The following is a 26,492-nucleotide window of genomic DNA, read 5'->3' as shown; positions in this document are numbered from 1 at the left end:
AGCTCCCCTTCATTCTGACGCTGTTAAATAAAATCCAGTACAGCTGACTGTCTTCAGAAGAAACCTAATTCGTAAATACAGTCTGAACTGAATCAGACTGCAAATTCAGCTTATGATTCGTAAAACACAGCAGACAGGTCGGAGGGAAAGGTGTGAACTTTAAATCAGGGTTGTGAGATAACAGCCAGAGATTTCAACATTCTTAGCAAAGAGTGACTCGCAGTAACTCTGGAGAAGCTGCAGACATCCACTACTCGGTTAGAGTAATCTGTTGACAGGACTCCGCCAACGAAAGGCTGGCAAGAATAGGCAGAAAGAAAACCATAAAAGGACCTGAAAGCCCCTGTGTGGAAGAAGGTGCTCTGATCAGTTGTTGACCAGTCGTTCTGGTCAACATGCAAAATGAAAACACCCCAAACAGACCATCCTCAAAGTGAAACATGACAGTGGCAGCATCATGCTGAGGGGATGGTTTCTAATCAAAAGACAGGGAAGTTGATCCAAATTGATTTGAAGATTGATGGCACTAAATACAGACCAAAAGTTATAATGGAAGATTTAAATCAAATCATGCAGGTCTAGGCCTAGTCAGTCCAATTGGCAATGTTCACTGTCCATCCATTCTGATTTAACTTGAGCTATTTTGAAAGATAGAAAAATGGGCAAAAACTTATGTATTTGATATGAAAAACTGTCAAAGAAACTGAAGCTGTAATTGCACATAAAGATGGAAAACCTAAGTATTAACTCTGAGGGAGCTGGACAGAAATGCATACCACACGTCAAAAGATTTTTATTTGTAAAAACAAATTCACGTTTTAGTTTCCTTTGACTTCACAATTGTGCAAATGGACGTGTCTATTGTATAGAATCGCAATGAAAGACATTGAGGTGTGTAACTTGTACATGACAAAATGTGAAAGGCTGTAAGGGGCATGAAAACGTCTGCAAGGCACCGTGTAAAACAGAACCTTTGTGACCTGCTTATTACAAAGAACTGGCTCAGAAGTAGCCAACTCTATGCCTGAGGAATAATTTATTCACATTTAATCCATTTTAAATGCAAACTCAGAGCTGAGTTTCACATTTCCTCTTCTTGGTCACATTTGGATTCTTAAAACACTTTCAAACCATGATGGATGTAATCACCACAGAATTATTTCAGGCCTTTTGCCTCTGAGTTTTATTGTTTTTGTGTAATAATTCCCATTTCTAATGTATTTCGATTATTTTCTGACTGTGAAACAGATTAAAAACAACAACAAAAAAACCTGTAGTGGGACTTTCTGAAGCCCTACTGTCCCGTCACCTCTATGACGTCATCATCAGAGCTGTCCCCGCCATTCACCGCGCTCGGGTGTCTGTCCGGCTGTGTCAGCGCGGCACCCAGGAGGCTGGAGGTGGGGTTGGTAAAATGAGAGAGAAAACTGGACGTCGCAGAGTTGGAGTTGGGCACGGAGAAGCCCCCCGACCCCGAGAGCAAAGAGCCGGGGAACATTCTTGGTGAGGAGAGCAGTGGCTGACTGTAGCTGAGAGGAAAACCTGAAGAAAGCAGGCCGGCCATGTTGGGGTTCATCAAGTACGGAGGCAAAGTGCCAGACGGGAGGGAGGAGGAGGTTGCTGTCGACGACATGGGAATGGTGGAGGAGGCGGAAGAAAATGCCGAGGACGAGTGAGGGAGGTGCCCGTTCCCCGCAGCCGGCTGCCTCAGGAGGTCCGAGCTCACCGAGGGGAACATGGACTGCAGGTCGGCCAGCGTTTGTCCCGAGGATTGGAGGAATGAAGATCCTCCTCCAGGCATTAGAAGCGGCTGACTCACATGACCCAGGTTCCCCAGGTTCAGACCTACCGGTGGGAAACTGAGCCCGCCAGAGTTCACCGACAATCCGGGAAAATGAGCTGTGACCGAGGTGTGCTTTCCTCCCGTCTGCGTGTTGTCCTGGCTGCCGTCATGCTTCCGTTTGCCGCCGCGCTGCGCCTCTGCGACTGAACTCAACAGGTCGTTGGCGAGTTGTCGGCTCTGATCGCTGGTCTGAGAGCCTCCCTCTTCCCCAGCTGTCGCAGACGGCAAATCCAGAAGCGACGACGATTCATTCGCCCTGCCGGCAGTGACGCTGCCTGTAGACGACGTGTAATGGCTGAGCTCTCGAAGGAAATCGGAGCTCAGAGGAGACGGGGGCCGCTGGTCGGCGGTGGGGGAGCGCCGCGACTGGTCGACTGGAGATGAGCAACCGTTGCTCACCGAGTGGATCAGGGAGCCTTGGGTGTCTCCTGAAGAGATAGAGATGATATTGAAGAAGATGTGGTAGTAACCCGTTTACTTTGGAAAACAAAAAAAGTCAGATGTCTGGAAATTACATATTAATATAAATAATGTAAAATACGCCGATACAGAAAGCATAAGCTGATAGTGTCCATCGCAAGAACCTTCTTAAAAGCAGAAACAGAGACATCTGATTAGCTACTGCGTTGTTTGTCCCCCTGCAATATAAACAATGTCTAACTTCTGAGGTAGCTTTTATTTTAACATGGAGAAACAGAATATCTGTTAGAAATCCCCCCAAAAAATGCATCCAGGAAAATAATAAAGAAGTCGCTCAGTGAAACAAAGATCACTTCCAAACAAAACACCACTTAGAACTTTTCTTTGTTTATCTGCACAGCAGTGAGTCGTTCATTGTCTTGTAGGAATATTAGAAAAAGGTGGAGAAAGTGTTTCCATGGAGGAGTGTGTTTTACACACGCGACTCGTAATCAGAAGTATTTGTGCTCCACTTGAGCACCAGATCAATTCAGAATCCTGGTTGTTTGAAGGGGATTTAATTATTAGTATTTTACTTACTCAGGAACACATGACCTTATTTTTTACCTTTTAGGTAAAGTATTTGTTCTGGAGTTTTGATGTAGAGAGGCAAAACTGCTGCCTCTCTACAGCAAATAAAATAACCCTAAAAAGATTTGCATTAAATTAAGGATTAATTTTCCTTTCCAGGTGAGTAAACTTACAAAATGAGCAGGGGATCATTACTCATTACCCCCTTGCTGCACAATTAAAACTTTAATACAAGCTTTGATGATGTATGTGGCAAGGAAAGAGCTTTAAGATTACAGCAATGTATGCAGTACAATCCCTCTAGACAATTAAAAGAGACGTGATGTGGGAGAAGTCGATGAAACAGGAAAATGTTTTGCACCTCTAGATGGAGCAGACGCTCCAGCTGCCGGCCTGCTGATCTTTCCAGATCGAATAGCAAAAATCCTTCCATCGTTCGTCCTGATGTAAGTACCTGTGTTAGGGAAAATTCAACGACTGAAAAGGTTCACTAAAATGTTCTGTTTGAAGAGGCTTCTTGATGAAGATGTTACCTTTCGATCCTCTAATGACGTGGATGCTCTCTCCTGCGCTGATGTGAGCCTGAACGTCAGTAGAGCTGTTTGCTCCTGGGATTACAATGTCTGTGGATCCAGGTGAAAGTGGTATGTTATAATGTGATTAAACTTCAAAGTGTGTTTAACATTTTACTGATGGTAACGTCTCAAACACTTGAATTGCTATAAATCTTTCATTTGCAGCAGTCATTTGTTAAATACCCGTTGTGGTGACAATCCTTTGCACGTAAACACCTGCTTTCTGCAGGAAGTTGAGAGGAAGGCTGCCGGCAGAGCTGGAGCCGGCCATTCCCATGCCGACCTGCCGAGGCATCATCGGGATCGGGGTCGACTGGATGGGCCTGACGCTCGCAACTGGCTTGTCATCTGGCCGTGTTATATGGCGCCTGGAAATACAAACACTAACTTGAGCTGCACTTCCAACAGTAAAAGACTAATAAATGATGATGTGATAAGAAGTGTAAAGATGAATGGATTGCAGATCTAACTGTCTAAAAATAAAACAGTCAACTGGAAAAGGTGAAGCCTACCAGCCGCGTTGGTTAAATGCTGCGATGCTCGCCAGCGAGTGTTCACTTGTGGGGTAGTAGGGCGCATACGACGGGCGGGAGTACGGTACAGAGGCTCGCTTCTCGTCCTCGTAGCTCTTTTTTGCAGCTCTTTTCTCTGCTTTGGTCAGTTTTGACTCCTTCCGGTCCATGAGCAGCGACTCATGGTGGAAAGGTGGCTAAAGGGACACATCAGACCGAAAAGATAAATGGACTTCAGCTCCACAGGAAAGACATCAGGGATTTAAAGCTACTGAAGTTTGGAGACTTCAGATTACTTACTTATTCACCACCACAAAACCTAAAATCTTTTCATGTTAGATGTTACTGGATGTACTGGAGAAATGTGTGTTTTTAATTTTGTGTGCTCTTACAACCCATTTCTTATTTTGTAGCCAAATTATGGCCAAAGATGTTTTAGATATCTGTGTGTTTTTGCACTCTTCAAACAAACCAGCCTATCAGGACCTGAACCCCTTGGCTCATTCTGCAGCAAAACACCCAAACCTCCCGTTAGATTTGAAGAGCAACAAATCTTGGAAAATGCCTGAGGCTTCTGAAGTTGCTAAACAGAGTAACACCTTTCAAGTCACTCTACCTTGGTGATGAGGTTTGGGTAAAGCTCACAAGCTCGATATATCACCGACTCCAACTCTCTCTGCGATTCCAGTGAGATCTTCTCAGCCTCAGGCTCCTCTTCTACAAAGTGCAGCAATGACTCAACTTCTTTACGGGTGAAGTTCAGGACTGGGTTCAAGTCATCGACCACCCGGTCTTTAAAAAAGACAGATAAGAGAGTTCTGCTTCAGAAAACAAAGAAGGAGGAAGGCTGCAATAGAGTTAATATCCATCAAAAAATATGAAGCTCTTACCCGACATGCCCTGTTTGGAGACCTGTCTGTCATAGATCTTCTTCTCCAGGGTGAAGTCACAGACCAGGCGGTAGATGTAGCAAGGCTTCCTCTGACCGTAGCGGTACACGCGACACACCGCCTGGGCATCGTGACACGGGTTCCATGACGCGTCAAAGACGACAACACGGCTGGCCCCGATCAGATTCACCCCCAAACAGCCCGCTCTGCGGAAAACAACGACATTTAGCATGGAGAAGAAGCACGAGCTGCGGCTACAAGACGAAGCGGCCTACCGTGTAGAAAGCAGGAACAGCCACGCTAATTTGTTCTCTGGGTCATTAAACTGATTGATGAGACGTTCTCTCTCTGATGCAGATGTACTCCCGTCCAGTCCTGCAGACACACATCAGCGCTGAAACAACTGAACAAGCTATATAACTCAGAAAACATTACCAAAGATGAAATATTGAAAAAGGTAAAAAAATTAAAATAAAATCACTTGCTATGTAAATAAAAAGTAATCAGAGATGAGCAAAAGTGAGTGAAGCAAAAATGTGAAAAAAATATCAGATTTTAGTGCAAAACACTCCATGCTTAGCGACTAGTTTGGAAAAAAAAGGCAAAAGTTGGACAGCTTACTGTAGTAGTTGAGGTTGCGAACCCAGTTTTGGTTTGGGCTGTCGCTGGGGACGATGCCGGGGGGCATTGGTCTCTTTGAAAGGAAATCCTCTATGACTGTCAGAGTGTTCAAACTTTGGCTGTTGGACACATTAAAAATCCGTCAGAACACTTACTAAGCTCAGAGGTGCAGCCAATGAAACAGGCATCATATTATTGAAGTTGTATGCAATGAATAACCAGGGTGTGAGGACTTTTAATATCTGTATGTTCCAAAAACTGGGGTATGCTGAAGGAATGCTGAATCACATATTTTAAAAGTTAAAATCCTGAACAATCATCTTCTAAAAATGTTCAAATTTATTATGAAGCAGGATTTAGTTTTTGGCTTTTTTATTGCTTTCCTCTTTAAATGCATCTGGCATGTAAGACAATAATTTGGGGATCTTGCTCAAGTATTCTTTTTATCTACTAAACTTTTCTACGTTTTGTCACATTACAATCAGAAACCTCTGTGTATTTAGCGAGATTTTAATGTGATAAACTGACACTAAAAAGTGGATAATTGTGAAAAAATGCTTCTCGTCTTTTAGGATACGTCTTTAACAGCTTTTCACATTAAATAATAAATCTTTTGCCTATTTTTTTTAGCAGAATAGCTCAAGATCCGGTCAGGCTGGAAGGACACTGTGTGTGTGATTGATTTTCAAGTTTCTCTACAGATTCTTGAATGAATTTTGATCTGTACTTTTTGTTTCTCCTGTTGTCGTTTGTTAACGAAGATCTTCACAGGACAGAAGTATTTATACACAGATTAAGTAACACACAGATGGACTGTTGATATCATTTCTGAAGGCAACTGGCTGGACTGGATTTTCATTCAGGATATGAGAGTAAAGAGGGTAGTGAGAACTCTTTATATGCAGAATGTTTTCAGAGACTATCATGTTTGATTTTTTAGATGTAATAAATGATTAACATAAATGTTTTTTCACACTTTTTCAGATCTGAAATTGATTAAAAACCAAATCCTTACTTTTTCTGCACAGTAACCCTGTCACACTCCACTTACTGTCCAAGGAAAGTATAATAGATACATAAATCTCTTTTTTCTCACTTATGCAGGACAGAAGACTTACCTAAAGACCAAAATCTTGTCTCTTCTCCTGACACTTTCTTCAATCAAGTGGAAGAGCAGAACAATCTTAGCTGAGTTTTCTAAAACTCCCGTCCGGTAGTTTGCCATGATGTCTTTTGCCTAAGGAAGTATTAAGTGCAGAAAGTTGTCAGGATTTCCTTTGCATTTGCATTACTTTAGCTGCATCTAAATGCCTGGCCTGGCTCTAACCTACCCATTCATATGTGATGACTTGATTGGCTCTATCTTGAGACGGATTGAGCGGCGGCAGGCTGTTGTTGCCTTTGCTTGAGTCGGCCACTTTGGTCTTCAGGCCGGCACTGGGAGCAGGGCAGCGTGGGTTACTGGCCGAGGTAATGTCATCCAGGTCCAGATCCTGCTCATTGGCCTGGTTCTCCTTCTCCAGGGCTTCGTAGAGGACGTCAGGGTGATTCCAGATCTGTTCAGAAAACACAGGTTAACGCTTTATCAAGGAATACGACATGCAGGTAGCTCTCAAAACGAGACAAAAACAGTCTGACCTTGCAGCAGACGCAAAAAGCTTTAAGTGGGTTAAGGCCGAGCCAGCCGCTGTTCCCTGCCTCTCGAAAGCGCTTCATGAACTCTGTGTACAGTGCCTTCTGAATGGGAGAGAGCCGCACCAGGATCACAAACTCCTCCTTATTTGGCAGGTGGTGTCTCAGCACGTCATGACCTCGCCTGCCAACGACGAAAGCGACACAGACACACAGATGTAATAATAAATACCCTTCAGGGAAGCTTTTCCTAGTGAGAAAGGCTCACCTCTGAACGAAGCCCTCCAACAAGCTGTGCAGCACGTGGCTGCGATAGCGCATCAAGCGGACATCTTGGGGTGTGCTGTCCACGCACTGACCGTTCAAGATGGGACGCTCAAACATGTTGCTGAACTCCTGGCGCGTGCCTAGAAAGTCCGGCCTGACAAAGTCCACCATGCACCAGTACTCTATGAGGTTGTTCTGCAGCGGGTAGCCCGTCAGAACCACCCTGCGCCTTGAGCGGATGTTCTTCAAGGCCTGCGACGTGCTGGCGTGGTAATTCTTAATGCGGTGGCCCTCGTCGCAGATCACCACGTCAGGACCGGGCCGTGATATTGACTTTTCAATCCCTGGTGGATGAGGCGGTGCAATTATTAACAATCGCTGTCTAATTCATTCATCCTCCTTGAACTTCTCTATATTTTGTTACGCTGCAACTGCAACCTTCAACCATTTCATCTGAATTTTATGTGATAAAACAACAAGATGCAGCACATATTCTGGGGAACATTTTTCAAATAAAAATCTGAATAGTGAAGCATGTGCATTCAGTGCCCTTTACTCTGATGTTCCTAAATAAAATCCTCTTCAAACTGACCCCAAAATTCACCTTATTAATACTGTGATGTGAAAAGTGATTAAATACTTCCCAATTTTCTTTTTTGGCATGTTTAAGTGTTTCAGAACATCAAACCAATTTTAAAATTAGTCAGCAACTGCTATCAGTCAAAATTGACAATGACTGATTTTTTTTGTTTGTTTTAAATGTTAAAACAACCATTTTATCCAGGCTGTTTTTTCTTAAACTGTCATGAGGCATGAATCCTGAAATGCCTGCTGCTCAAGTTGCTCAACAGATAGTTGATGCCACCAATCTTGCTTCACCGGGTTAGCTTGAGCAGCTAAAGATGTCTTTTCAGATGTCTACAAATGACACTAGTTGTGCACAACTCTTTTGGTCTATCAGGCAGCATCTCTAATCTACATCAAGGTTTATCCTTCTAGTGTGAAACTGTTAAAGTGGTATTACTGTTTTTGCAAGGCGCTGCATTTTTACACACATTACTTATAGTCATGGTCACCTTTCATGAGCTCTTGCTGCCTGTCCTCTTCATCCAGGTCAATAATAACCGGCCCAGCTGGTTTTTTTGTTTTCCTCTTCTTTCCCATCACAAAGCTCTTCTTCATGGACAACAGGCGGTACATCTCATAGCCCATCAACAACACACCTCCGTCTCTGGACCACTCTTCCACAACCTTGGCCCTGGCCACCGTGGTTCTGAGGATCACACAGTCAGAACAATTCATGAATAAAACATACATAATATATATAAAATGTAAAAAGGTCACCCCAGTGCATCGGTCACCACGTCACGTACTTGTGCTCGTCATTGAGAATGTGAACTTTGAACGCGCGGCCAGTGACGAACGTAGGGTCTGTGTCAGGAGGAAGTGCTTCCTGGGGTGGGAGCCAGAGGTTAAACTCTGTCAGCCAGTTCTGGAGCGTGTTCACCTTGTGTGTGGAGGAAAAAAACAAAACATTGAGAGGTGAAACTCAGAAGACAGGAAAAACAAAAAACGTGATGTTTTATCATATTTTGATGACTTACAGGGACGATAGCCAGAACAGTGTGGGCCTCTGTGTTCCTCAAAAGGATGTCGATGAAGGAAATGACCTGCAGAGTTTTGCCCAAGCCCATGCTGTGAGCGAGGATGCAACCAAAACCACTGCTGGTCTTGTACCGGTCCAAAGACTCGATCAGGTTATCATAGAGAAACCGGATTCCCCCAATCTTAAAAGAAAAAATGAGGCTTACCACACACTTCCTGCAAGTTACACATCAAGTTTTACATGAAGAAAAGTAGAAAGTCACAGTCATACTTGGTGAGGTTTAACAGCTCGGGCCAGCTGTGGGGCGAGGTAAACATCTTTCTCCTCTGGAGGGTGGTTGATGTTCACCAGGACTCGACCCTGGGCATCAGGCAAGTTCAGCGCGTCGTTTATGTGAGCGCCGCTGCTCTCTTCCGAACCGTGGGCGGCATCGGCTTCCTCGTCAGCTGACTCGCTGCTTATCTGCAGAGTGTCTTCGTCCCCCGAACTGAGCTCAATTATATCTGCATCATTAAGGAAATAAACACTGTTGGTGCATAATTAAATCCCACTTGAAGGGTGGGCGATATGGACTTAGAATTTCATTGTGATGATGATAGAAATTATGACACAATCTAATTATTACTTTTTTTCAAGGTAACCATACGACGATAAATACATGGGATCAAAACACGCATATTGTTCTTAAAAAACATTCCAATTTAAAAAACAGGGTTCTTCAAGACGCCACTTAGTTAAAGAAGCATGATTTATGTAACTGAGCTTTACACAGACACTGCATTTAATTATAGTTACAAATTTACTGACACTTACTGGTGCTCTCATGAAACGGATGATTTGGATTCATTAAATGATATTTATTGAGACAACAATAAATCAAAATTCTTATTACGGTTATAAATTTTTCACAATAAATGCCCACCCCTAGTCATACTGCTTGAAACTGGTTAGAGCTGCAGTATGTACTCACCATCTCCAATGGCGAGGGCGGGCAAATTTATATCCGCTTTTTCATCTTCCTCACCACTACTATCCAGACAGATCACATCCTGTTTACCCTGGAGAGCAGGAACCAACTGAGATACTTCTGCTAATAAAGCTGCCGTCTCCACTGTTGTAAATATCAGAAGAAAACAGAATATTTACAATTAAAATATTACAGGACAATCATTAATAACTTCTTGATAACAAACAGTCACCCAGTTGAGCGTCCGCGAGAGATGGGGCCGGAGTAGGAAAGTCTTTCCTCTGCTGCTCCAGTCGTTTCCGCCTCTCCATCTCCTCCAGCTGAGCTGCTTTAGTTCCAGCCTCAAGCTGGTCCTCTTGCAGGAGCTTTCTGTGAGCAGAAATAAGACGAAACAAGCCTGTTCATGCACTGAAAAAGACATTACAAATCCTAAAAGTGGTTCTGATGCAGTGACAGAACCAAACGCTGAAACTGGTTCATTTGGTCCCGTAATGCTTGGTTGAAGATTGGCCGTACAGGCTCAATATGAAACACGCATACATACATACCTAATGTTCTTCCTCATGTGAGCTGGCTTGGCTGGTTTTGGAGGTTTGGAGCTTTTTGAAGATTTGAGTGATTTTGTTAATTTAGAAGCTTTGTCCTTCTTTGTTTTTCTAGGCGCGGCTTTGCTCTCGCTCGAGTTCCCCGCGCTGGTAGGAGGCTGAGATCGAGAGGCGGGTCTGGAGGACGGCCGGGAAGGAGGCTCTGAGGAAGGCTCTCCAGAGGTAGTTGAGTTGGAGTCCCTGCCATCCCCATCGCCTTGACTCTCGGCACTTGCAGGTCGCTCTTCAACGAGAAAAAATTTATTACAGTTAGTAACTCCCCACTATCCAAATCTACATGTTATATATTTAGACAAAAAGACAGTTAAATTAAAACACATTGCTTTGTTTCAAGGGAATTTGTATTACACAATTTTAATCATTTTGAGGGTATGACTTTGATTAGGCCATTGCAACACAAAATTCTTTTTAAATACGGTTTGATTAAGAGCTATTTTAACGAGTTATGGATTAATACAAAATATTGTCACTCACCCAGTCCATCGTCTTCGTCATCTCCATCATTTTCCTCCTCGTCTTCCTCCAGGTCTTCATCATCATCCTCCTCCTCCTCCTCATTTTCCATACACTCCTCTTCGCTGTCAATGCTGCCCTCCAGGTCACTTTCTGAAATTGCCTCTTCAGACATGTTGTCTTCCAGGGCTGTTAAAGTATTACCTACACACCTTCATCAGGAACTTAAGAGAAAAAAAGTCTTACCCTTCTGTCACAGTTACATGCATCTAAAAGAAATTTGTTTAATTTGCTCTGTGAATATTAAGCTAGCACCTCAAACCATTCAAAGTAAGTAAAAAAAACTTTTATCTTTTCAGAGCTTGAAGGCCACATACTTTACAAATTGTTGAACAGAAACAAACCTTGGGTTACAAACATTTTAATTATTTTTCCAGCCTAACAGGAAGAAAATGGAACACTTTTGAACTCTGATAAGAATATTTAAAGTAACATTTCCAATTATGTAAAAATAAATTCAAAATAAGATTTCTGACAATTTTTACTGTAAAATGATGGCCAAGCTGTAAAACGTAAGGTGGGTTTATTTTTATGAAGTGTTTACTACAGTTAGGTGATGCCAAACACAACACAACTAAAAATATTTGCGGTGTAAAAAATAGGTTTCCTAATTACCTGGACGTTTTTCTAGACTCATTCACTTATTCATTGTTCCAGAAAGTTACTAATTGGGCATGTATGATTCCTATCAAAGGTACATAGTATTTGAAAATATCCTCTTAATTTGAAATGAACAAAGTCTGAAACGGCACTACTTTTGTTCAGGAAACTACTCATTACTCATCATCGCAAGTCTTTATTGTTGAATTCTTATTTCATGCCATTAAATGCAAACTGTTACTGTCCAATAAACTGATACCGAGAGTTTGTTTTGCATTAACAAGCAAAACATTGAACAGAAGAAATCCAGAAATGGATGAGTGAAACATAATAAGTGTAAACAAAATGGCTTAACAAATATTGTGTAACTTTATTCTGTCATTTCCATCGTTCAGTCATTCTGACGCATCCTCATTTTGTTTTATCTTGCTGTTTATCTCAATAATAAAAGCTATTTATTCATTTATCCAAATAAAACATCTTGGCTGAGGTTCCATGATCTCCCTCAGTAAAAATACTACAGTTTTATAATACAATAGGGTTAGCACAAAATGAATAAAGTAAAAATAACACGATTCTATCAGTTTTGTTTAGACAGAAGGGCAACAACTGTTCCTACTCAAGTCAAAACAATGTAGCTTTATAACTGTTACAGCTGTAATTTTGACACAAGAACTTAACTAAAATGTTTCATCAAATAACTATCAAATAACTGCAACATTGAACATTCATTTTTCACATTCTTATTGCTTTAAATATATTTGCCATTCTGATCTTCATAGACTAACAAAAGCTAACTGGTATGATTAGAAATATTTCTTAAAAATAAACAAAACATAATTTTCATTTGATTTTTGATGGACGTACATTATTCTTAAATGATGTGTTTAAGTGCTGTACGTCTGAATTTTTTAGCTAACAACTCTAATTTTGGCATTGTTTCAGATGTCATTTTAAATGAACTTTTTTTAAAACATATGCCAACACAAATAACTCACAATTCTGGTCCTTTTTCTCACTGGGGTCACAACAGACCCACTGCCTCGGAGCTAAATCAGAAACCTACCAGTTAGCATTAAACCACTTCTGCTGTGTTGTATTGCTGTTATTATTGTGCAAAAACAAACAAACTACAGGTAATTGATTCGCTACTCCACGAGGAACACCGCCGCGTCCAGACATATGGCGCTTTCTCAAGCTGAATTAAATCTCTATGATCGCTAATTACTAAACAACAAAGGTATTTTCAGCCGCTCAAGAACAGCTAAGCTCTTCGTGCTCTGGAGAAGCAATGTTTTACTGCACAATGAGCTACAAGAAAAGATGCATTATCCCACTAATAGTAATGTCTTGTTGGACGTCCCTGCTAGACAATGATCTGATAAATGTGTGGGTGTAACGTAGCTAAAGCTAAGCTAAAACACAGCGAGGCTAACACGCTCGGCTAATTGATGCGCATCAGCTGCCCTCAAACATTCAGGTGTAGTTAGAGCTCACCTTTTGTGCGCTCTGCCATTCAGGTAGTCGGCCTGCTAGTGGATGCGACCGACATTCAGTCGAAAAGTACAGTAATAGTGTGAATGAAACGATAAACGTTGCTAATTTCCATTTTTCCCAGTGTGCATATAAATACTGCCCCCGAAAACGGAACTCCAACGAAGGTTCCTGAGCCCTACTTTCAGTGAAGATGGAGCAAGATGCAGATGTTGACGTTTATATCACAAATTACACTTCCTACAGCGCTTGTAAATATCAACAGAAGCAATCAAGTTGACGAGTGTGTTTATACTAGGTTCATAAAAGAAGGCACGTTTTTAAACTTTATTTAGGAACATATAAGAGGACAGTGAAAAAAAATATTTACTGTTAATGCTTAATGAAAAAAATATTACTTTGCTGTAATAAAATCTTTTCATTATTGCCAACCAGAATTATAAATGTCTCCATTGATATTTTTGAAGCTGTAGCATTAGTGTAGAGCTCCTTGGTTGGAGGCTTCTTGATGAAAGGTACAAGCAATTTTTTCTTCATCCTGTTTTTTTTTTTTTTAATCCTAGCAGGGCACAAGTTGCAGTTTTTCCAGAATATTTAAGTCAAAATTTACTTTATTCCATTATTTTTATTTTAAAAATAACCAAAAGTAACCAAAGTGCTAGTCAATAGTGGTTAATAATTATATAAAAGATAAAATACTGAATCTTAAATTAAAAATTACATAAATAAGAAAATACATGGTGTGAGCTATGCTCATCCTAGAAAAGTCAAGGAGATATAGCTCTACTGCTGACCTTAACTCGGTTTTCAATGCAATAAATTCTTTGCTATTGTCAGACTTGTACTCAGAAAACAGATACATGGATAAATGAATTTAATAGAATAATGTTGGCTTCTTAGACTAACATATTTCATTTATATATATATTTTTAACAATGGCTGTTATGATTATTCGCAAAGGTTTTGACAAGTCTTTCGTCTTGTAAAGTTTCATAACATTACATTTTGTGAAGACAAATGCATTAAATTTCTGAAAAACTTGAATTGATTCAGAAATTGCTACCAGTTAATAGATTGTATTTACACAGAAAGAGATATTTATGATCAAATATTGATATTCAGTTAGTATGTGGTAATTCACTCTTAGAAATGCTGCATGAAGCATTCTTTGTGAATAATTGTGTTACATTAAACTAACTATTTATACACTAATAATAATTCTATAATGTGGCAAACTTTACTGTTGGTGTTAAATCTGCCTTTTATGCTTGAGGAAGCCATGTTGGATTTAGAAACTGAGGTTGGAGATAAATTTTTGCATTCAAGCCTGTGGGGTTTTTCCATTAGTGATGTTCCAATGCTAAAGCACAATTTGAGCTGTAAGTGTCTCACGACTTGTTCTCTAAGAGTCAGTAGGGAGAGAAAAATTCTAGTCTTTTTAATAAGGTGATACGAATCCCGGTGAGGCCGGACTGTTTTGTTTTGTGACAACCATCTGTCGCCTTCTGATGACGTAATTCGTCAGCGACCAGTTTTGTCTATTGTGTTTATGTTATCTGTCTTCGTTTGTTACGCGAGAGGAAACTGAGTTCAGCTACAAAACATCTTCAGCCGCCTCTGGACATGGACTGGAATGTATCTTAAATATTAGACTCCTCTCCACACGCTCAAAATGAACAACAAAGGCTGGCTGGAGTTGGAGAGTGATCCAGGTGAGAAATATCGGCAGATACTTAGGCTAACAAACATTAGCTTCCACATGTAGCCAGCTGGGCAGTGCAGCTATTATATAAACGTTTAGAAATTGACCCTAATGTAGAACAATGCACAACTATCATGTAAAGTGACGTCTGATATTTTGTTTTTGTAATTTTTCAGTGTATTTATTTGCAGTTTTAACCGACTTGTTTTGTTTTTGCAGGACTGTTTACTTTGCTGGTGGAAGATTTTGGTAAGCCTTTAGTTTACAGACTAAAATCTTCACAGATCTGCTACTAACAATAACTCTTTACAAATATAAAAAAACAAATCCTGGATTTTTAACGTTTCTCTTTTGCACGTTTCTCTAGGTGTCAAAGGCGTCCAAGTTGAGGAAATCTATGATCTACAAAGTAAATGTCACAGGTGTGTAGCTTGGTCAGTTAGGTTGCAAAACAACAACTTTTCGAGAATACACATTTCATATGTACATATAGAAACATAGAAATGTTCATGCATTTTTTTGACAGCAGTAAAAGTGTGTGTCATTTTCCTTTTCAGTCCTGTTTATGGCTTCATCTTCCTTTTTAAGTGGATTGAAGAGCGTCGGTCCAGGAGAAAAGTCAACACCTTGGTGGATGAGACCTCAGTTATAGATGAGGAAATTGTAAATGACATGTTCTTTGCTCATCAGGTAACTGTTTTATACATGGATATAACACTTATGTTTATCACTGTCGCATTGTTTTATGTGTTTCTTTCAATTATTGAATTTTAGTGTAGATTCTTATGAATGAGAATGATACATCTATATACACATATGTAAATGGAAAGTATGCATGTCTGAGTAGAACAATAATAGTTATTGTTAGTAATTGAAGATGCTTAATGTCACAATTTGGTACTCGTTGTCAGTAAAAGAAGTTAAAGAAGTTTTGGAGTTTAAGTAAATCATTCATTAAAATAGTTGATACTTTTAAATCATGCTGAAGTCTTGCATCCATGTTAAAAAATCAGAACAGTTTTTGTATTTTATAATAAATAATATAAAATATAAAATAATGGACAAAAAATGTCTTTGGTTTAAAAAAGTAGATGCTCATATATGTTGATTTTTGTTAAAGTTAATAACTGAAGATTACACAGAATATTTAAAAAGGCAACTTTCTTTTCCAACTGTCTGACATTAATCCAAACTAAGCTTTTCCTACTATGGATAACTTCTATTTGATGAATGTCAGAATAATAAAACAGGCATAATTAAAGTGTTTGCCAACAACAGTTGCTGTTACATTTGGAGGAAAAAGGGAGAAACTTGTATGCCTGAGAACACCATCACATCTATGAGATAGTGGTCTGGGAAGCATTATGTTGAAGGGGCAATATGGGCCAGTGCACTTCACAAAAAAGATGGTATTATTATGTTGAACGATCTAAGCAACACCTTCCAATGTCAGGCAGGATGTTACAGATTGTGTCCCAGTGATTCTTGGTTAATTACTATCAAATTATTTAAAAGTGGCTTTATAGCAAGAAAGTCAATGTGTGTAGGATTCATACTAAAATGTGTAGGTATGATCAAAAGGTGAAAATGATGTACGTAAAAAAACAAACAAACCAAAAAAAAACCCATGAGACTTATAAATCCTTGTTCTTTATAAGCAAGGAATTTACCTATATAGATCACAGCTGCACACTGAAGTTTGGGGTTGTAACATGTCAATAAAAAAAAAAATCCACTGCAAAAGCCTCCTTTCTACATGCAGATTCAAACCACTTCCTGCCCAAAATAATAATAAAGTCATTCAACATTTTTATCTGTTTGCCCTTTTCTAGCTGATACCAAACTCATGTGCCACTCATGCCTTGCTGAGTGTTCTTCTGAACTGCAGTGGAGTCGAACTTGGTACCACCCTCAGTCGCATAAAGGCTTTTACTAAAGGCTTCAGTCCTGAGGTAAGTTATCCCTCCACTCAACCATTAACGTCTGCTTTCAAAGGATTTATTTTCCACATGTTTTAAAAAATACAGCTGTTAAATATTGTAATTCTTACAGCAAAATAAAACATCATGGCTTTTCATATGAATGATGCTAAAATATACATTAAAACAATACACAGTCTTCATTATGGTATTCTATTATTTTATAGCATAACCAGAGGTGAGAAATTGTACCCAAGTAAGAGTAACGTTGCTTCACTATATGTTTACTGAAGTATCAGTAAAAAGTGATCATCTAAAACATTACTTTAAAAAAGTATTTGGTAAAAGGCAACTTAAGTAGTTTTGTTTAATCGATTTTAATTTGTGGAAACAAAATGTTCATAGACTCGATAGAAAATTCTGTACATTTTCTGGTCTTTAGAGTAATACAAAAATTGAATAAGTTACATAATGACAAAACAAATTTTCCACAATAAAGAACTTTTTAAACTCTTACTTACAGTGGGTAAAATATAAATGCTAGATCTGCGCAAAGTACTTCCAGTGACTATGTCGACTGTATGTTCAAGTGACACATCAGGCTCAGGAGATGGAAAAAAGTAGAACAATAAAACTGGTGTACAAACTAGACATCTCACTAGACAAGTGCACTTTTGGTTAAAATGTGTTTGTTTGTCTTTCTTTGGAGTAATTTGAGGTTGGTAGAGTAGCCAGAACCTCAAAGAACCTCTGGTAAACATAGCACTTCTGCAAAATATTTCTCAAGTAGAAGTTTAAAAAATACAATGCATTAATATTAGTCCTATTTGTTTTAAATGTTTTGTGTGAAACTCTTTTAGCTACATTTGTTCTGTTTTGTGTTTCCTTTTCTTTCAACACATTCTGTATTTTCTCAACAAAATTTTCACATTGTATATTTTTCTTTGCTTCCAGAGCAAAGGCTACGCGATAGGAAATGCTCCAGAGCTCGCCAGGGCACACAACAGCCATGCCAGGTAGGTTATACTTATTTAAGAAACTCTCAGATGGCCTTGGGTCTGAAGAGGGAAAAATATATATATATATTCTTTTCTGATCTGACATGTTATGTAACATAACATGCTTTTGTGCATTTATCACTTTCTCAAACTCCCTGTTTTGATGTTTCCATGGAGGCCGGAGCCCAGGCACCTTCCGGAGAAACAGAATGGGATCAGTGCAGTGAGGACGATGGAGGCCTTCCACTTTGTCAGCTATGTGCCAATCAAAGACCGCCTCTTTGAGCTTGATGGGCTCAAGGCTTACCCCATTGATCATGGTGAGACTTTATATGGGTGCATATATATATTATATATATATATATATATATATATATATATATATATATATTCCCTTCTCACCCACCGCAGGTGGTTCTTATCCTCTGAGCTCGGGTCCTCTACCAGAGGCCTGGGAGCTTGAAGGTCCTGCGCAGTATCTTGGCTGTGCCTAGGACTGCACATTTCTAGACTGAGAAGTATATATATAGTGCTCCACTCCTTTTACACACTGGCCCTTGAGGTCTGACTCTGAGGTGAAAAACATTGCAGAACAAAAAACCCCCCCACAAAAGCTGAAGTTTAATTAAGAAACATCACGATGATTCTCTAGACTTTTGATGAAACATTCTGTGGACTGACAAGACAAAATGCTTTGGAAGGTGTGTTTCCTAATGGATCTGCCATAAGCAGGTGTTAATAAGATGGTGTAGCACTGTTTTACTTCTTCAGGGTGAATTGTCATAATTGAACGGACGATGAAGCCTGAGTAAGAAAGTCCAGGTAACAGTTTGTGAAGTTAAGCTCGAGTGTAACTGGAGTATATAACTCTGGACTCAACAAAAATCCGAAACCAAAATTAAGGCTTTGGAGTGGCCTAGTCAAAGTCCAGAATTGAATGAAATGAAGATGCCACAGTTAAACACTTAGATGTCAGAAATAACAAAGACTTTCTTGTAGTTTTTTCTAAGTTCGGAGAGAAATAACATTTTTACTAGGTCCAAATTAGTTTGAATAGCTCTTTTGTCTTAGGTAATGTTCTAAATGTATGATTTCATTTATCATTCACTCCGTTATCTACATTAATAATGGCAATACCAAATTCAAAATAAAAGTAAAACAAAACTATTTATGAGGAATTTTAACTGAAGTCATGTATAGTCTCAATCAACATTAGGAATTTTGGTGTCGAAGGTAAATACAAAATAAAAGACCGGTCTGTCTGAAAATATAGTTTATTTCACCTTAAGGCATTTATTCACCTTATAAATTATGTTGTTTCTTGAACTTTTTCATCACATCTCAAGTTGTTCTATGAGCTGCTGGAGATGTTTTGCTCTTAAATGATGTAGATTTATAACACAATCCTTTAGGGCCCTGGGGAGAGGATGAGGAATGGACTGACAAGGCTCGCCGTGTTATTATGGAGAGGATCGGCCTGGCCACTGCTGGGTGAGTCATGCACCATTTAGCAAAAGCAGTAGGGCTTTACCTTCTATGCCAGCCCTTCGGGCTTAATTCTCATACTGCTGCTCCTCTTCCTCTTTCCAGTGAGCCGTACCATGATATCCGCTTCAACCTGATGGCAGTGGTGCCTGACCGCAGAATGAAATATGAGTCCAAGTTGGAAATTCTAAAGAGGAACCGGCAGATCATTCTGGAGGGTCTGCAGAAGGTCAGGAACTGAGTCAAACTAAGTTTCGATACTAAATCGCTTCTTGACTCAGTGGAAATGCATTTGTCACGTTTAGCGGCTTCAAACTTTACCCAAGTAAAATCTTCTTGAGCATTCCTACAGATTCAGGTCCTTGTCTTAATGAAAATATAATAATAATTTCATAAAATATAAAATATGTCCCGTCTTCAGATGATCCGGCTCACTCAGCCTGAGGTTGTTCACGACAAGAAGCAGCAGAACTCTTCATCTCCAGATGAAAACACCATCAAGAAAGAAGCAGATGCAGGTACTGTCCCAAAAAGGACTTTAGCTCCGTTTTCAATTCACCAATCTTGTCTTTATGGAACAGTGGCAAGAAGAAAGCCAATGTTCAAGGAAAGTCATAGTTTAATCTTGATCCAACACTCTTTGTAATGGAAAGCTATACCTTTACAATGAAACCTGGTAGTGGCAGCATCATGCTGTGAGGAGGCGCATCTGTAGAAAGTTGAATAGAAGCTGGTCAGTGTTGCTGGTTGGAACTAAATACAGGCCAGTCTTTGTAGAAAACCTGTGAAGTTAGCATAGGAAAGGAGACAGGTGGATGTTCCTCTTCCAGCAGGATGATGACCTTGAACATGCCGCCTGACCTACAGGGAACGAGTTTAGATCAAAGGATAATCTTTCTTCAGATGCATACCAGACTTGAGTTTAATTGAGAATCTTTGCCAAAACGTTGCTCTTCATTTTCCATGCCTTCTGTCTTCGTCTCACATCCTATAATCCATCTATGGGTTTTTCAGAAATGTGAAACTCAATCAGTTCTCATTCTAGATTCAGTGGATGAGTCGGGGGTTCAGTCCAAGGATGGAGCTGGTTCCTCTGGAAGCTCAAAGGTCATGGGAAAACCTGCTGCCCCCACAGGAGGAGGAGCCCAGCAAGTCAACCCCATCGTTCAGCGCCTACCTGCCTTCCTTGACAACCACAACTACGCCAAGTCCCCGATGCAGGTTAGAGCGAGCGTGAAGATGTTCCAGGCACTTCAATTGGAATGAAATTGCAGTTTTGTGTCACCAATCATGGATTAATCAGGGAGTTGTTGGGTTTGGAGCTTTGGGAGGAAAATGCCATCAAAAATTGAACTGTCTCAAAAAAATACACCGAAATATATCACAGTATTGTTTTTTTTTAAAACCCTGCAAACCTCTTATCTTCAATTGAAAACACAAAAACTTTTAAATTCAATACCTTCAGTGAAAGTTGCATTTAAACATAACTCTGAACAATTACCTGGCAAAGTCCTTCCTTTTGTTTAGATTTTTTTAGTATTTTGGTGTCATGAAGAAGTAAAACTTTCCTGACTGTAAACTTTTTTGCTCTGATTCGTAGGAGGAGGAAGATCTAGCAGCTGGTGTCGGACGCTCTCGGACAGCCGGCCCTCCTCAGCCTCCGTTCTCAGATGATGAAGATGAATTTGATGAAGACGAGGAAGAAGCAGCAGGTTCTGCCAGTGCTTCCAGCAGGCAAGAGTTTTAGTTTCTATGTAGCGTCTTACAAGGGCTTTTTAAAACTACAAGCTTTGATTTGTTCTCAAAATAAATCCAGCTGTTCAGTGAAGGCCTCTAAGGTCGAGGTTGATTAGAGAACATTACTGAATAATCGATACTGTGAAGTGGAAGGATGACAGCAGACAGGCCAGAAAAAAATTTGGTAATCAGCGGCAAAAATCCACAGCTTGGCGGAGAATCTGTCTGTGGAGCAACTGTTAGTCATGCTCTTCACAAAAATCGTCTTCGTAGAAGAGCAGCAGGAAGAAAGTCAAAGACAGTCTTGGGAAATCTTCATGGCACTTTGCTACATGTCATGTTGGGGAAACGGCAATCATGTGAAACAAGATTCTGTGGCTGGAGGAGACAAAAATGTAACTTTTTGGCCCTGATAAGAATAGATACAACTCTGAACAAACTACTCCCATTGTGGAACATTCTGGTAACCACATCAAGGTGTCTGAATGAGAAAGTGAAGCTTTCAAAATCAGAGTTAACCAGTTTCTAAATTTGACATTGTTATATTTTTTACAAACAAGATTTTCATGTAAATGAGACAAATCCCTCCAAAAATCACAGAGGTTTGTGGTTGCAATGTAGGAAAAAAAAGTGTTAAAGTAAAAAGAGAATTCTAAATATTTGAATAATGAATTCGTTTGTTTTGATAAGATGTTTAAAATATGTTTTTCTTTTCTTTTTCTTTTTTAGATTCAGACGAAAGGCGAGCCTGCGGTCCAGAACGGGACGGGTTGGAACTGGGATGGAGAGCCAGATTGCCCTCAACGTTTTGGCAGAGAAACTGAAGAAGGAAGCTCAAAGAAAAGATGGTGTAAACACCCCTCTGTCTGTGCGCACTGAAGGTCGCACCGGTGGTATCTGCATCACGTCCGCCTCGCAGCCTTCCCCCACACCCAGCAACGAAAGCACGGACACGGCCTCTGAAATTGGCAGCGCCTTCAACTCCCCGCTGCGCTCGCCGGCTCGCTCTCAGGCGGCCACGCGTCCCTCGAGCCCAGTCGCCTCCCATCTGTCCCGTGTGCTGTTCGGAGAGGATGAAATGTTGAGGCTGGACTCCAGACATAACCGCGCCGTAAGAGAACTGGGACCTTCAGTCAGTGCATCGCTGCTGCACCTACAAGACGACGGAGTCATTTATGCTCTCCCTCCATCTGGTGAGAGAACAGGAAGTGAACGTTGCAGTCTAGTTTTCTTGAGTAAAACTTGAGTTCCTAATTTGTAAACCATATGCTGCATCTGTTTTCATTACCTATACAGGAGATTCTGCTGAAGGCACGAAGCTCTGCACCCCTGAGAAGGTAAAACTCAAAGTGAAGGAAGATGAAAAAGATGCCATAAAAGAAGGAGATGAGGGACCATCTGTAGCGGTGAAGAAAGAAGACGAGAACGAAGATGGTGCAGCGATGAAACCTGGCAAGGAAAAGCTCAATGTTACGGAGTCTGGAGCAGACAGCAAGCCACCAGGGGATAAGTACTCTCCAAAAGTAAGTCCTTTGTTGTAAAGTGCTGCACAACATATCCTTACAGGGCATATTTAGACTGTATAGCACTTTTAGATCTTTTTTTTTGCTTGTGCTGCTTGTAAGAAAGCTGATGCCTGTGATGGGTAGAAACACGTAAACACAAGCAGGGAGTCACCTCATTGCCTTTTTGCAGGAGCTGCTTGCACTACTCAAGTGTGTAGAAGCTGACATTGGCAATTATGAGGTGTTTCTAAAGGAGGAAGTAGAAAAGAGAAAGAAATTCAAAGTAAGTGCATCTGTTAATTCACCTTGAATTCAGTGTTTTTGGTCAAAATGTGTTTTTATTGACTTTGAGTCTAAATGTTTATTTTATTTGTGCAGATAGATGATCAGAGGAGGACTCACAATTACGACGAGTTTATCTGCACATTTATATCAATGTTGGCCCAAGAAGGTAAAAAAACCCAGTCGTTTTTGATACCTGCTGCTGATTTTTAATCTTTCTTTCCACCCTTATTAAAATCTGTCATTTAAAACTGTCTTGTGGTCTAATTAATGAAAGTTAGTAAAAGTTTTGCACAGCTCCTTGCTTCTAGGCTGTTGAATCAAGGTTAAAAACAAAACATTTTCAATATTTAAACAAGATTGGGTAGTTATTTTTATTCTGTAAGAAGCCCCACTTTCCCCAATCTTCAAGATATTCAAAGTTAAATTGTAATAATGTGTTGGTCTTGGGCTTAACTTGCTTGTGAGGACCTTCACTCTTATAAAAATCCTTAAAAAAATAGGTTCATTTAACCTACCATATGAAAATTTAACTCATTTATCTCATGCCTCCAGAAAGGCTTCACAGGACATGTATTATTTTCTTCACAATGTTTTACAAACCGTTCTATTTGACCTTCTAGGTCAGGATTTCTGTGTTTATTTCCATGCCAGAAATAAAACAATTTAAAAGAGTGACAAAGATGGAATTGCATAGGTGGTTAATATATTTTACAAGTGTTGACCTGTAATTTTGTGCTTCTTAGGCAGTTAAAGTTTTTCTTGCTTAGCTATGGAGATTGACCAGGACCAAGAGTATTTTCTGTAGGTCTGTGTTAAAGCATTAGTGTCAAACTCTTGGACGTTTCCACACTGAAACCTGTTTGTTCAGGATGTCTGCACTAAGATTTTAGACAAAAAAAAATCTGTCACATGCTAGATAAACCTTTATCCCTTTTCATCTGTTTGTTACCTAAGATTAACAAAAAAAAAAAAAAAAACTACCTTCCACTTATGCTAAAATTGTCCCTTACCTTCCCTAATATTTTGATGCATATTCTGCAGGCATGCTGGCCAGCCTCGTGGAGCAAAACATCTCTGTGCGCCGCCGGCAGGGAGTGAGCATCGGCCGGCTGCACAAGCAGAGAAAGCCTGATCGAAGGAAACGCTCCCGACCTTACAAAGCCAAACGCCAGTAGTCACAAAGTCAAATGAACACCAAGTAATCACTGCAAGGAATAAAATGATGTTGCTTCACTTCTGAAAATCATTCCTTTCGACAGTATTGTGCTGTATTTTTTTTTTTTTTTTTGTGCTTCATGAAATCTGTTTTTGGTCTTGCTCTCGTAAATGTTTGTTCGTGTGATGCTTGCATTGTTTTTATCATCAGTACTTTCAAGCAGATTGAGCTTATGTAAAACTTCTGCAACTGAACTATTAACTAAAAGTCAATATTTTCTCAGTGCCAATGAAGTATTGAATGTTTGTTTTTTTTTGGTAAAATACAATTTTTGTTTTTTTTTTACTCTCAGTAAATTTCTGCCTCAACACATTCAGTGGAGGAATTTACCTTGTAATGTACTGTTGTCTTTTTATCATGTTATTTAAAACTGACAATATGACTCTGTAAGGGTTTGAAATGCCTTTCTTATTTTAAAGGTCTTTACTTGTTTGTGTCTTTAGGGGATTCTGCAAATATACACAGAGATTTTGTGTTTGTACCTGTTTTGGATCTCAGAGTGAGTTAAGTTGAATTTGTGCTGCTTTATATTTTTGTATATATTTACATGTTATTTGGCCCGTAGACTAAATTCGGTAATTCTCTGTGCTTGCCAGTTTATTCTGAAATAAAGTTAGTTACCAAAGCAAATTAGTCTAAGACAGATTTCTTTGACTTTTGGAGTTTTAAATGTGGTATCCCAGCAGTGGCTGATTTGGAGTCTCTAAATGCTTTATATATATATAAGAAAAAAAATCTGAAGAGTTTTTATAGGTTTGTACATTGGGTGATTTTGTGAATCGGTTGTAGTGACAGTAGCCGTACACTAGGGAGAGTAATTATTCAGACCAAATGGGATCATTTCAGATCTATTTGCTGTAACTAAAGCTATTCATAAATATATATATATTTTTAAATTGATCACATGGACAGATTTTTAAAATTTCCAATTTAGTTTTTGTTCTGATTACATGTAAATAGTGGCTTCCTTTGTCATTAATTTTCTTCTATTTTTAATTTTGTGAATGATTTTTAGTTTGTCAGTTTATGCAACACAGCTGGGGTTTTTTTTCAACTATGCTATTCAAATTAGTATCAAAATACTAAACAGTATAATTTTTTGTGTTGATATTTACAATTGTTAATGCTAGAAAGCTTTAGTTCTGTGTAAATGCAAAGTTGTGTTTTTGGCTACTTGGCAAATAATACAGACTAACAGCCCACATAAAGGTCATAATGAAGCATTCAACTCATAGTTTGTGTAAATGATGATTATTACTTATGGTAGTGCACATTTTTGTACAGCTCTGCTTGAGGTTGCTAACTATTATCCATCCCTCCATGATCTGAAATTAAAGCAAGTATTTTAATTAATCTTAATAGGTCTTAAAGTTTAAACCAAACATTGAGCATTTTAATCCAGCATAGTGTTATAGACAGAATGTTTAGTAAATCAAAAAAAGATCACTGACAATAAATTTGTAGCATAGTGTAGCCCAAAACTTAACACTCAAGAGAGGAAGTCTTTGTCTTGCTGTACAGTCAGCTCTGGCCTGGAGTCCTGCCTCTGTCCTCCAGGCCAGCTCTCATGAATTTCAGATGTAAAAACTTCAAATCTGGAACTACATGTATGTAGAACGAACCTGAATTTGTTTAATCTATAGACACATATATTAACAGTACATGTAAAAGAGTCGTAAACTATTTAAAATATGTTATGACTGAACAATGTCCTTGTAATCATACAGAGGACAATATTTGTAGTTTGATATTTGCTTTCTATTTAGTGCTGGTAATTCACCATTAGTAATTTATTTCTACCACTTGTGTCTGTGCTGGAGTCAGATTTATGCATGCCATAACTGTAAATCTGCTAATCAATGAATGGCAATTTTCCATGTGTACTTATGAGCACAACCAATTATATTGTTCCCTCCTTCCAGATGCTCTTGAGTCTAATCTATGAATATTTTTGTCAAAACACACCTGCCAGTCTTAGTGGTAGTCTTAGACTTGGTCAGCATGTGATGCCATAAGACAGGGGTGGCCAAATCTAGTCCTTGACAGTTTTAAACTCCAACTCAGCGCTTGACTGAATATTAATGACGCAGCTTGGCCATTTGATTCAAGCGTGGAGAAGAAGGGACACAACTACAAGTTGCAGGATTTTTGGCCCCTGAAGAATGCAGTTTGAGACCACTGATCTAAAGATTGTAAGATGTTTGCTCTTGAGGACTGAACTTCTACCTCCATGATGGGACCAAAAATAAAAATACAATTATGATCATTCTGTTTACTCCCAGAACAAGAATCAAGCTCGGACTATTTCGAAGAGATTCTATTGGTTGTGATTGGTGGTGATTCACTGATAATGGTACAATAAATTAAATTCTACTAATTGACCAACTTTGTGAGTTCTTTTATTCTTGTGAAAACTTAGTACATCATTCATAATTATAATATTTACTAAATTTTAACAATGAAATAGCACTCAAGCCTGGTGTAGGGAGTTTAGTTGAGAAGTGTAGGTGCGTGCGTGCTGTTTAAGATA

The 26,492-nt window shown here is 39.4% G+C and overlaps 2 protein-coding genes across 2 annotated transcripts; one reads left to right on the top strand and one right to left on the bottom strand.

The window, feature by feature from the left end:
• Nucleotides 1–777: 777 nt before the first annotated feature.
• rad54l2 (RAD54 like 2) lies at nt 778–13,269 on the bottom strand. Its single transcript, XM_055026672.1, has 22 exons — nt 13,119–13,269; nt 10,983–11,185; nt 10,452–10,731; nt 10,136–10,272; nt 9,907–10,047; nt 9,207–9,439; nt 8,935–9,117; nt 8,704–8,837; nt 8,407–8,603; nt 7,332–7,674; nt 7,070–7,247; nt 6,763–6,987; nt 6,550–6,668; nt 5,432–5,550; nt 5,086–5,185; nt 4,811–5,016; nt 4,537–4,712; nt 3,921–4,117; nt 3,592–3,776; nt 3,367–3,456; nt 3,195–3,287; nt 778–2,271 (listed from the first exon to the last, which is right to left on the bottom strand). Exons 2-22 carry the CDS (start codon nt 11,134–11,136, stop codon nt 1,295–1,297), a joined length of 4,467 nt encoding a protein of 1,488 aa, XP_054882647.1. The 5' UTR covers nt 11,137–11,185; nt 13,119–13,269; the 3' UTR covers nt 778–1,294.
• Nucleotides 13,270–14,652: 1,383 nt separating this feature from the next.
• bap1 (BRCA1 associated protein-1 (ubiquitin carboxy-terminal hydrolase)) lies at nt 14,653–24,592 on the top strand. Its single transcript, XM_055027570.1, has 17 exons — nt 14,653–14,827; nt 15,037–15,066; nt 15,185–15,239; nt 15,375–15,507; nt 16,650–16,769; nt 17,691–17,752; nt 17,912–18,054; nt 19,147–19,225; nt 19,325–19,448; nt 19,641–19,737; nt 20,265–20,440; nt 20,820–20,953; nt 21,686–22,149; nt 22,253–22,479; nt 22,652–22,744; nt 22,840–22,912; nt 23,788–24,592. Exons 1-17 carry the CDS (start codon nt 14,788–14,790, stop codon nt 23,919–23,921), a joined length of 2,184 nt encoding a protein of 727 aa, XP_054883545.1. The 5' UTR covers nt 14,653–14,787; the 3' UTR covers nt 23,922–24,592.
• The last annotated feature ends 1,900 nt before the right edge of the window (nt 24,593–26,492 follow it).

The sequence above is a fragment of the Poeciliopsis prolifica genome, unplaced genomic scaffold (assembly GCF_027474105.1).
Source record: "Poeciliopsis prolifica strain line A6 unplaced genomic scaffold, Auburn_PproV2 SCAFFOLD003, whole genome shotgun sequence".
NCBI lineage: Eukaryota > Metazoa > Chordata > Actinopteri > Cyprinodontiformes > Poeciliidae > Poeciliopsis > Poeciliopsis prolifica.
Note: the sequence above shows the minus strand (reverse complement) of the source record. Positions and strands in the feature narration are given on the sequence as shown.